The sequence below is a fragment of the Aotus nancymaae genome, unplaced genomic scaffold (genome assembly GCF_030222135.1).
Source record: "Aotus nancymaae isolate 86718 unplaced genomic scaffold, 86718_ANA_hifiasm-v0.15.2.pri h1tg000046l, whole genome shotgun sequence".
In the NCBI taxonomy this organism is placed as follows: Eukaryota; Metazoa; Chordata; class Mammalia; order Primates; family Aotidae; genus Aotus; species Aotus nancymaae.
In genome coordinates, this window is record NW_026988460.1 from 31043832 (window position 1) to 31055876 (window position 12045).

Below are 12045 nucleotides of genomic sequence, written 5' to 3' on the forward strand. Positions count from 1 at the left end.
ACAGCAGTGCCTTGTTCCCTTCAGATTTCTGATTATTGAGGGGACCAGGAGTCAGGAGGCCTCTGGTAAGGCCCTGGAATACTCTGGCAGCCACTGACCTCACTGGACCGCTGGGAGGGCTTCATGGGACTTGATTAAATTAGAGCACACTGACAATCCAGGTCTGGCCTCAGGTCAATCTTGACCTTCCACCTGGCCACAGTCCCTTGGGATGTCTCAAGAAAGTCTTCGAGCCTTGCTTGGAGAATCCAGGCCATTGGAGTAGACCTTGATTTCATCAAGACCAGCTGGACCTCTCTCTCCTAGGCTCTGGAAACCAAGCTGTGATTTCAGATGGACTTGGGCCTCCAGAGCAGCAGCTGTTCTTCCTCAGAAGCCCTCTGGACATTTGTAAATACCAGAAGCAAGTGGCCACCGTGGGACAGATTTCTGTTGAATCAAACTGGGGCAGGTGGCTAAAAGATAGTTCTAGGAACCTGAGAGTGATTTCCAATTCACAGGGGTCCCTGGCCCTCCAGATTCCTTCCAAAGAGCTGGGTCTTCCCTCAGACTAGATCCAGTACTCCACCCTCTCTGCTCCCCAAAACATAGGGGCAGGACCATCCTACATTTGACTATCTTCTCTATAAACATATATAAAATTTACTACAGATAGAATGATATCATTTCACTAATTATTAAAAAGTAGAAACAAACAGGTGAAATTAGTTTTATTGTATTGCATTTAACCCAGTAACTCCAGTTTTTATCTCATATTTCATTTCAAAACAATAGCTCCAAATATCATTTCAACATACAATCAATATAAAAATTGAGATGCTTTATATTATTTTTTTGTACCAAGTCTTTGAAATCTGGTGTGTAATTTACACATACAGCCTATCTCAATTTGGACTAGTCTCATTTCAGGTCCTCCATAGCCACAAATGGCCAGTGGTTACTGGATTGGACAGTGCAGCTTTAGAAAGCAGCTCTCACCTGTTTTCCTCTGCGGTCCCCTGAATATTCCCCTGCTGCTTTGCTCCCACTATATCCTCGGCCCTTTAAAAATCCCTTCCTGTTCTTTAGTGCATAGTGAGAACCCTGAATCCCCTGGGAGGTCCTCCCAGATCACCCCAGGCCACTACTCTCCCATCAGCTTCTGCATAATTATTTTAGTCAGCAATCTGGCAGGATCTCGCAGCACTGTTTCCCTTATTGTCTTTAGCAACTGATTTTTTTTTCCTCTTTTTGTTATTACTGTTTCATACTTAGGGAATAGCTCCTAAGTTGGTCACAAGACCCCTGGAGGCAGAGAACTATCTCAAGTTTTCTATGTCATTAGTCTAATATCTGTCACATAGTACTCAAATATTTGGGAATCAACATAAAAAGTACTCAGCCTAATTTCCTGTTTGATGAAGGAATTAAACCATCTGAATGTGACGGTTGGTACAAGTCCACATAGACATCTATGTACTTATTTTTGTTGTTTGTTTTGTTTTTTCTTGAGACAGAGTCTCACTCTGTCACCCAGGCTGCAGTGCCATAACTCGAACTTGGCCTCACTGCAACCTCCATCTCCTGGGTTCAAGGATTCTCGTGCCTCAACCTCCCGAGTAGCAGGACTACAGGCATGCACCACCAACGCCCAGCTAATTTTTGTATTTTTAGGAGAGACGGGATTTTCACCATGTTGGTCAGGCTGGTCTCGAACTCCTGACCTCAAGTGATCCGCCCACCTTGACCTCCCAAAGTGCTGGGATTACAGGTGTGGGCCACCTGAACTGACCCTATGTACTTATTAATGATGATAATAATACAACACCTACCTGGACTTACCACAGGCCAGGTGTGTGATTTACATACATCAACTCACTTAAGCCTTGCAAAAATCCCATGAAGAGATTCCATGGTCATCTCTACCTTCCAGATGAAGAAACTGAGGTAAACTGAAGAAATTGTACTGTCTGTGTAAATTACACACAAGATTTCAAAGACTTGGTACAAAAAATAAAGCATCTCAATTTTTATATTGATCATATGTGGAAATGATATTTGGAGCTATTGTTTTGAAATATAAGATGAAAAAAACTTTTGGAGCTATTGGGTTAAATGCAATACAACAAAACTAATTTCACCTGTTTGTTTCTACTTTTTAATAATTAGTGAAATTATATCATTCTATTTGTAGTATCATTCTATCTGAGTTTCTGTATCTTACACAAGGTTACACAGGTAAGGAGCGGAGCTGGGATTCAAATTCATTCTGGCTCCTGAGTCCAAGTTCTTAATCATCATGATCGATTGCCTCTCATTCCAGAACACCACAAAAGATACTTTTAAATCCTGCAAATCAGTCTATATCCTATGAATTAAAGGGATCAGCTTATTATACTCTCAGCCAGGGTATTTCCTTATACAAAAAGAATTCATTCAGAAAATGTAAACAGAAGTAAACAGTAGGAGAGACATGAAATTCTTGGTACCAGAGGATGTTTCTCATAAATCCTCCTGAAACAAAAACAGTACACTCTTCCTTTCAAAGGGTGTGAAACTGAGGGTACTTGGTAACAAGTGCTTGTAATTCCAGACACCCTTTGATTCAGGAACTCTATTTCAAGACATTTATCCTAAGGAAGTAATTATGGATGTGTACTAGGACACATTACATATTGTTTATCATAGCAAAAATTAGAAATAACCTAAAATAACCAATAGTTAAAATAGGGAGATTATTTCAATCAGAACAAATCATATTTACATGATAAAATGTATTATCTAGTGGTACACTAATAAACCCGCTCTCTGAATAAAACAAAAAGCCCCAATTCATGGTGTCTTGTAACTTCCATGGTATAACTACTCCCACCATGGCCAATCCAAGCTACCAATAGTTTAATAATCTGCTCTGGAAATCCTGACTATTTAACAATCCCTATCTAAGCTGAGCTGGCTCCAGTATACCATGGAATGCATTCATTAAAATGTAGTAGAAGCTGGTTGATATGTTAGGTGAAAAAGGTTTGTAACACTTCTGTATCATATTTCTGAGAAAAAAAATACGCACATGGAAAAAACAAACCAAAATAATGTATTTTGTGTTAATACTAATTATCTCTAAGTGATATAATTTTATCTTCATTTATCTGTATTTTCAATTTTTTTCCCATTTATGTAAAATTTTTCTCAGAAGAAAAAAAACCAAGCTTCTCTTTCTTAGTTGCAATAATTTAAAAATGAACTATTTCCCACAGCATGTCTCAGAAAAAAGGAAAAAGGAAAGAAAAATCCCAGGACCTGCTCAGTGAGATCAGCTGCACAATGAGAAGCCCCCAGGGTGAGAAGATTCCCAATACCTCATAACTAAGAAAAAGAAAGGAGAGGTAAATCCTGCGGCTCCAGCCACAGTGCTTGCTGATCTCCTGGGGAGGAGAAGTAAAGGTTGATCATTCACAGGTCCTGCAGAAAGGCAAGGTGGGAAGTGGGCCTGGAGATAAGTCAGTCCCAGGACAAGAATTAGTCTGTTTATATAATCCGATCCTGGAAAGAGCTATTTCTTAACCCAGGACTCTTCCTAGGACCTTCCCACCAAACTCTTAACCATTACATTAAACTAATACTAATAGTTGTCAAGTTTAAGTCTTGTCTGCAATGAAACGCATTACAGTCATCAAAAATATCCTGGAAATGCATCCATAGGGAAAGATGTTCAGAAGATTAAATTAAAGCAAGTTATAAAAGCAGCATGTAAAATATGAACCCATTTAAGTAAAAAGGGATAAACATACAGAAAAGAATATAGTAAGTGATTAGGTAGTGGTTGTCTCTAGATGGTTAGGATTATGCTATTTTGGTCTTTTTGTTTGCCTAACTTTTGATTTTTATTCTGTAGTGAGCATAGTTATTTTTAAGAGTAATAAGAAGGCCGGGTGTGGTGGCTCACACCTGTAATGCCAACATTTTGGAGGGCTGAGGCAGGAGGATCACTTGAACCCAGGAATTAGAGACCAGCCTGGGCAACATGGGGAGACCCCATCTGGCAGAAGAATGTGGGGGCGGGGGGGAAGGGGGGTGGGTAATGAGGAAAACAAAGTAAAAACAAAGTAATCAAGTGAGAAGAAAGATGCAACAACCTCCCTTACTGGATCTTCAGGCTGCTAAGCTTGTGGAAGACATAGACAATTCCTAATTCCTAACTCCTACTCCCTGCCACTCCCATGAAAGTGAATAGCAAAGGGGCCTCCATAACTTCTCAAAGCAAGAATTCCCCAGGGACACAGGGAGCCTTCCATTATGGAAAGCTTTTGCTGGAGCTGAGGAGAGGAGGCAGAAGGTTAGGGGAGGGTGGAGAGAGGAAAGAGAGAAAAGAACAAATCAAAAGGAAAAAGACAAGACTGAGAGGAAATCTACCTTTTCCCTCCAAGTTAGCAGCACTAAGTCAGCAGTCCTCAAACTTGAGCATGTACCAGAACCACCTGGAGGGCTTGTTAAAACACAGACTGCTAGAGCCTACCCCTGAGTTTCAGGGTGGTGGCGGTCAACGATGCCAGGGAATCTGCGTTTCTAACATCTCCCCAGGTGACCACACTTTGAGAACTTCTGCTCTAAGTCATTCTCTGAGTAGACAAAGAAGAGAAGGAGCACTGCACAGATATGAGACTGAGATAAAAAATCTGTGGCAAACCAAGTGTTTGCAATTCTTTTAAACAACAAGCCTTGGTTCCCCCTTTGGATGGGGGAAGATAGCATCCCTGTCTCCACAGGAGCAATATGAAGATTCTCATGGAAAGAGAGAAGAAACAGAATATCCTGACAGCTGATTATACACCAGATGCTGTGTAAAAGAAGAGATACAAGCTGGCAACTAATCCTGCTCTGGGAAGAGCAGATACCTGGAAACAGAAACGTTTTAGGAAGTACTGCTTTGACCTAGCAGCAGAAGGGGTTTCCCTTCCCTTCAATTTGACAGTTTCCTTACTGTGGTCACCAGAAAGCCAAGAGGAATGTGGAACAACCTGCTTTAGTAACTCTGATCTTTGCTCTTTCACTTGGCAAAAGCCGCCTCGCAGCCTTCTGGTTGCCTCACAGGTGTAACCAGGGTTCCCCTCCTTCCAGGAACTGTAACACAGATAGTTCTGCCAAGAGCAAATGATGCAAAAGATATGCTCTATTAGTCACTGACTAGAGCAGGCAGGGAGGCAAGCCACCCGTGGGCCTCACCTACAAGGGAGAGGGAAGACACCGGCAGAGCCTCAGTGAAACATCCAGCACTACGGGGGCTGGAATAATGGCCTGAGGGCAGCAGGTTATGATTTTTATCTGGGCAAAAATAGTCTGAAGAAGAACCAGCAAAGCCTCAAACTTAAAAGATGTGCAATAGGCCGGGCGTGGTGGCTCACGCCTGTAATCCAAGTACTTTGGAGGCCAAGGTGGGCAGATCACCTGAGGTTGGGAATTCAAGACCAGCCTGACCAACATGGTGAAATGCCGTCTTTAAAAAAAAAAAAAAATATGCAATAAATATTGGCAGAAAAGAAGAGAAAAATGTTTCTGATGAGATTGCTAGCCAAAGTCAAGGCATAGTCAAGAAAAAACAATTAGCTTTTTTGGATGATATAGGTTCTCAGGATCCAAACTTCAAAAATTGGGTTGCTATTCTCTAGGTCTTGTACCTTGTGTTGCCCCTCAGAGAAGGATAACTAGGGGATGCGTAGGCCTCTTGCCAGTATCGTTTTTCTTTTTTCTGAGATAGATTCTTGCTCTGTCACCCAGGCTGGAGTGAAGTGGCACAATTTTGGCTCACTGCAACTTCTGCCTCCTGGGTTCAAGTGATTCTCCTGCCTCAGCCTCCCCAGTAGCTAGGTTTACAGGCATGCACCATCACGCCCAGCTAATTTTTATATTTTCAGTAGAAACAGGGTTTCACTATGTTGGTGAGGCTGGTTTCGAACTCCCAACCTCAGGTGATCTGCCCGCCTCGGCCTTTCAAAGTGCTGGGATTGCGGGTATGAGCCACTGTGTCCGGCCTCTTGGTAGTATCTTCTGTTGAATCTCCTTTTATGTAACACAAATAAATTATAATACTAGAAGTGTTACGTGGTTTTTTATTAAGTTTTTTTAAAAACAAAATTCCCACCATACATCTAGATCACAAGTTGTCTTCCCCAACAGTGACAACTCCACAGCACTGGGGCACCGTTGACAATGGTTTGAGCCATGGCCATTAAATTGCTTTGGAACTTACATTTACAGTGTTATCACCTAGTAGATCCGCAGATATTTAGCTGCGAGTCCCCTGAGGATGGGGTCTATGTCTAGTATTACAATTGCTGCTATGGTTAATAGCTGATCTTTTTTAAAGCACTTTATATGCATGGCGTTGTGCTAGGCCCCTTACTTACATTGTCTTAACCAATCTTCACAACAGCACAATGGAGTAAACACCATTATGATTCCTTCTGGTCCACTCTCCCAAGCACGTAGCACAGGGCTGGCATGCAGTCAGCATAAACATTTGTCAAGTAAATTAAAACACTGTTACATAAAAAGTGAAGTTCAAAGATAGAATGACTATGAAAGGGTAAGCTTCAAGAACAGGGACATGGCTGGGCATGGTGGCTCACACCTGTAATCCCAGCACTCTGGGAGGCAGAGGTGAAAGGACTGCTTGTGTCCAGGAGTTCGAGAGCAGCTTGGGCAACACAGTGAGGCCTTATCTCAAAAAAAGAAAAGGAAAGAACAGGGACAAAAAGAGGGGGGAAAGGGGACCTGAATTAAGTTCAACCAGAGAGAAAAACATGAATAGATATTAACAAAGAAAACATGTACAAGCTGCTCTGGGAGAGACAGATGTGATGATGGACTCTGCCTTCTTCAGTCTTGGGACAGAAGAGTCCCTTCAAAACAGACCAGGTAGGTTTAATTCCAGATGGCTCCAGGCAGTGCAGTCACCCCCAAGAACAGATCATTCCACAGTCAACACCAGATTTTCAGTTTGGGTACTATCTCTACCCTTCTCAGTTGGGTCATTCCTGCCTCTGTTCAGAGGAAGACAAGCCACATGCCCAGGAATGAAAAAGTTGAGAAAAGAGTATCAGAAAAGGATGCTAGTTCTGATCTGGCTACTAAGAGTTTAGATCTCCATTTTCTCCTGTATGAAAGGAGTAGCTGGAATTAAATGATTCCTGGTGTTCCTTCTGGCTCTAGCTTTCCATGATTTAGTCCCTTCTGAAAGAGTACTCACTGAAAGAGGAGGAGCACTTCAAAAAGATGGGCAATTGCTTCTTGGCCTTTTGGCTAAGGTCAAGTGCAAAAAGATGGGCAATGTTTTTAGGGTAGGAAGGAACAGTATGAAGATTCTCCAAAGGAATACCACAAAACAGAATATCGACAACACTACTCCAGAAGGTATGCCCAGTGTTGTATGGGCTCAAGAGTAAAGTCCCCAACGTTCAACTTGCTTTTTTTATTTTTAAGTTATTTTGCATTAAAAAATACAGACTCATAATTTGAATCTTTTTATCTCAAGGTAGGACTTATGAACCTATACCCTCTGGAACCATTGGGGCTACATGCCTACAGGATTAGCAGTGATTGTTGGACATGTAAAAATAAACCCCATGCACACTGTGGGGAAGCAGAGGAGGATGGTAATCAGGAAAGGCTTTCAAAAGGGGACTTCTGTCCACATGCCTAAAGTTAATTAAAGTTGACTAGAAACTTAAATCTCTTGGCTGGGCATGGTGGCTCATGCCTGTAATCCCAGCGCTTTGGGAGGCCGAGGGGAGTGGATCATTTGAGGTCAGGAGTTCAAAACCAGCCTGGGTGACGAGGTGAAATCCCGTCTCTATTGAAAATACAAAAAATCAGCTGGGTATGGTAGTGCACACCTGTAGTCCCAGCTACTCGGGAGGCCAAGGCATGAGAATTGCTTGAACCTGGGGGCAGAGGTTGCAGTAAGCCGGTCGCCCCACTGCACTCTAGCCTGGGTGACAGAGGGAGACTCCATCTCAAATAAAATAAAATAAAACAAAATAAGTCTTTAAAACTGGCTTCTACCTAGAAAGGTCAGAGAAATCTCTGGGCTCCTTGATTACAAATTTCAGTGCAATTCATAACTTAGTAATTTCCAGGTGATCTGAAATCCTTTCTAAACTGACCCACTTTTTCAGGCTTGAAGGACAGTCTAGCTAGTCAAAGCAATCCCAAAACTAACTCCTCACAGAGTGTGACATCAGTGATTTATCAGCCCTTAGACACATGCATGCCATTATCTTGCTTTTAGTTGTTTTTCACCTTCAAAAAGACAGTTATAAATGCATTTGCCTTCTTTCTTCCTTCTCACCTGATATCTATTTCCCTTCTATCCTTGGTTTTCAGTTTTCCTGCCTTTCAACGCCAGTTTCAAGGTAGGGAAGAAATATCATCTATCATCAAACCCCCTTGCTATATTCATACTCAATAGAATCAAAAAGGCTAACTGTGGTGGTTCATGCCTGTAATCCCAGCACTTTGGGAGGCTGAGGCAGGAGGATCACTTGGGCCCAGAAGTTTGAGTCCAGACTGGGTAACATAGTGAGACCCTGTCTCTTCAAAAAATAAAAAATATTAGCCTGGTGTGGTGTCACACACCTATGGTTCCAGCTACTTGGGAGGCTAAGGTGGGAGCCAGGAGATCCCGGTTGCAGTGAACCACGATCACGCCACTGCACTGCAGCCTGGGCAACAGAGTGAGACCCTGTCTGAAAACAAAGTGGGGGGCAGAGGCGGAGGGAAAAACACAAGATAGTTGCTTTCCATACTCTTCCAAATCAAAAGTTCAGTGAAATTCATCCATATTCTCCTCAAATGTGGTATTTAAAGACCACAAAGGTACTTTATCTAAATCCCCGATTCTGACCCTAGTGATGACAATTACAACCACTCAGGATTCATCAGAGAAATTCCAGTGTAGTTCACTTAGCTTCAAGTCAAAAATAGCAAAAACATTCCACTTCCTCTTGGTTCTTTTACTTTTGTGCTTTCCTCAGACTTTAGAAGGAGGTATCCTTTAAATCCCGCATGACTAGAAGCCAGATGGTCAAGGCCCCTTGCCTTGGGAACCACAGCAGTGGGCTCTGAGTCATTGCCTCAGAGTAAAGCTACTCAAGCAGCAGGAGACAGCCAAGTTCTCCCTGAGAGAGAAGGGAGAGAGACTAAACAACCAGCAGCCTTTATCTAAAAGGTGGAGTGGGGAGGCTGCCTTTCCATTGTATTTTCTCTAAGACCAGAGGAACTGGTTCAGCTGAAAAGGGAGGCAGTCAGTCCCTTGCCCTACACACCCTCCACTTGAGGGACAGCTTCAAGACTCTCCCCTCAGCCCTTCTGGGTGTTGCAATTGGGCAAGCCTCTTCCCAAAGAGTCCATGGGCTCTGGGCCTTGCACTCAGGCTCAACACAGACCTTATCTTTGCAATCTGCTTTCAAATTGATGCCTACAGGCTGAGTGGAGACTGTTTTTGGTTGAGGTGAGCCTGAGGGAGCCCCAGGGCATGCCCAACACCTCAGACGTGAGACCACCCAGCCTAGCCACAGGCAGGAGTTTTCTTGTAGAGTGGCTAACTCACCTCCCACACCATCGTCCTCTGATGAGCCCGTTTTTCACCTTCACACGTTTCAGATCTAGGGGAGTGAGTAGTAAAGCAGGAGACGGTCCCGGGTACCCACCTTGCCACCCTTCTTTCCCCTTTTAAACTGCTCTCATTGCTTGGACCTCTGACTGCCTCAGTCTTCATCTGAGGGTCACTGGCCTTCTTTAGCTCTGGCTCCTATGATAGCCACTCGAACGCCTCCTCTCCTAGCCACAGAGCCATCAGGCAACGCCTTCACAGACCCCAGGCAGGAGGCTCCCAGCAGGCCCTGGAACCAGCTCCCCAGCCCCTCCCCTGCGTCACAGCCAGAGGGGAAGTGGGGCAATTCCCCAACAAAGCAAAGGCCAGCAAGACCCCCAGAGAGTTACTCTGCGGGGCAGCTAGGGCTGTCACACATCTGGACCCAAGAAGCCAGCTGCAGGGGCTTTAGATAAGCACCACCCCAGCTCCCACATTCTGTCTGACAGGAAGCAGACTCCCAAGAAATCCTGCAGAGAAACCCTTTGCGGGGAAAGCAGGACAGGCTTTGAGCAAACCCACCCACTCAGATTCCCTTTAGCCATTTCCTGCTTCCTCTGCGCTTCATTCCTCCTTTCTCTCAATTCCCAGCCTTGGTTTTGAATGCTTCTGAATCAGACTGAGGGGGTCCCTGGCCCCTCACATTCCTTCTCCCTCTGAATTCTGGTTTTTAGAGCTCAATACCACATGGTTCCAGGCTGTTCTAATTAACTGCAGAGACTGAGACAATCTAATGCTAAGATTATGACCTTAATGACTTGGAGGAAAAGTCCTTCAGATTTAATCAATTTTGGTAACCTTAAATCTGCTCAGGACAGAAAATTTCTCAGGGATATGTTGTGTGTTTGTGGCACAGAGGATGGTGAAGGGTGGCCTAGGTGAAGTTTATTCACCAGCAACTCAGCCAGAAAGTTCCATCAGGATTTTACATAGATGAGGATGGGATGGGAGACTGGGGTATTGTAAATGGGGGTGGAGGCCAGAGCCCCAATAGGTGAAGGTTTCTAAAAGGGCAAATGTCAAGTAGAGGCTATATTTTATTTCTATCCACACAAAAACAGTCTTCCCCCACTCTCCTAGTGTGTGTTAAAGTGACATGAACAGCCTTAGGAGCAACTGCTTATTCTATTTGGGAAGGTTCTGATTTCTTTTTCAGGAGAAGCTACCCAATTGAGAACCCTCCCTCTGTGATCCTTCTCACCCTCCGGTTTGCCGGCTGCTCTGAGGGAAATTAGGTGCTTCCTGCAAGTCTCTTCCACAACATTAAGATTAGCAAAATAATTAAATACAGTCCTAATTGGGCACAGAGAGAGTTCTTGGTTAATTAATGAGCCACGCTCCTGCCCAGAGCTGCAAATCCACGCTGGCCTGTGAAAACCCAGGCAGAGAAAAAATGTGCTTCAGTCCCATAAGACAATTGTCACTTGGCAAAAATAGTTCCTGGTGTAGAGACAGGTGTCAAACACATTCCTGTAGCCAGGAGTCACACCTCAATCCCGCAGCTGAGACCCATGAGTAAATGAGAAGTGAGGTACTTATCCTCCACTACAGGGACACACGAGGCTCTGCGTCCCCTTCCCACCTCCGCGTCCGCACCCCACTCCCCAGCAGGCTGGCGCCCTGACATCCAAAGTCGCTGCTAAGTGACTTCCCAAACTGCAGCTCCTCATCCAAGTCAGAACCTCACCGCGAGCCAGCGACCGCGCGCGTTCTGCCTGGGAAACAGTGAAGCAGATCACAGCAAACTCTCTCCCTTCGCCGCCCTCCCATCCCCGCCCCCATCCCCCTACCCCAGAGGCCTCCCCTGCCACCTTCCCTTGCGCTCAGCGCGACCAGTCTGGCTAAGAGAAGGCACCCAGGCCGCCGGCAGCCACTCACCTCTGCACGGGAAGCAACAGCAGCACTTAGCAAAGAGCCACCCCAAAGAGGGACCTCGGGTGTAAGCCCGGTCGCCGCCCTTCATGCTGCCCCGACGCCCCAGCGCCTCCGCATGGCATGGGGCGTCAGCCTGGGGTGAGAGCGCGGCGGGAAGGAAACTTCAGCGCGGCCGCAGGAGAGCCGGCTCCCGCGCTCGCTCCTGCCCTCCCCTCTGTGTTCTCCCAGCACCGCGGCCTCAGCTCTGACTTACTGGGATCCACAGCCACCTTGGGAAGCGGGGAGGGGCCGGGCGGGGAGGGAGGGCCTAAGGGGCGGAGTTCCAAGGTCCAGTTGTGTGCAAGAGACGAGCCTTGTGCAACGCTGCCCGGCGCTGCGGGCACGGGGCACACAGGTGGAGTTTGAGCCCCTGGCACCAAACAGGTACTCCTTCTTATGTGCAACTTCCTCCCCTCTAAGGCCACCACAATGGGCTTTGGCTCAAAAAATACAACCAGATGAGGCCAGAGAGGTGAGAGAGGGGCAGCCTTAGAAGGTGCAAG

General features: G+C 45.3%; 1 protein-coding gene across 19 annotated transcripts in view; it reads right to left on the reverse strand.

The window, feature by feature from the left end:
- The window catches only part of KALRN (kalirin RhoGEF kinase), a 699137-nt gene that overhangs the window by 126977 nt on the left and 560115 nt on the right, over nt 1–12045 (reverse strand). For 5 of the 19 annotated variants that reach the window (XM_021673999.2, XM_021673998.2, XM_021673995.2 and 2 more), the window contains exon 1: nt 11507–11766. The exons of 12 other annotated variants lie outside the window; for them this stretch is intronic. In XM_021673999.2, coding sequence (XP_021529674.1) covers nt 11507–11591 — 85 coding nt within the window. In that variant the 5' untranslated portion in view covers nt 11592–11766. Of the gene's footprint in view, nt 1–11506; nt 11767–12045 lie in introns of those variants that run through there. 2 more of the 19 variants (XM_012473854.3, XM_021673994.2) reach the window with 2 other exon arrangements.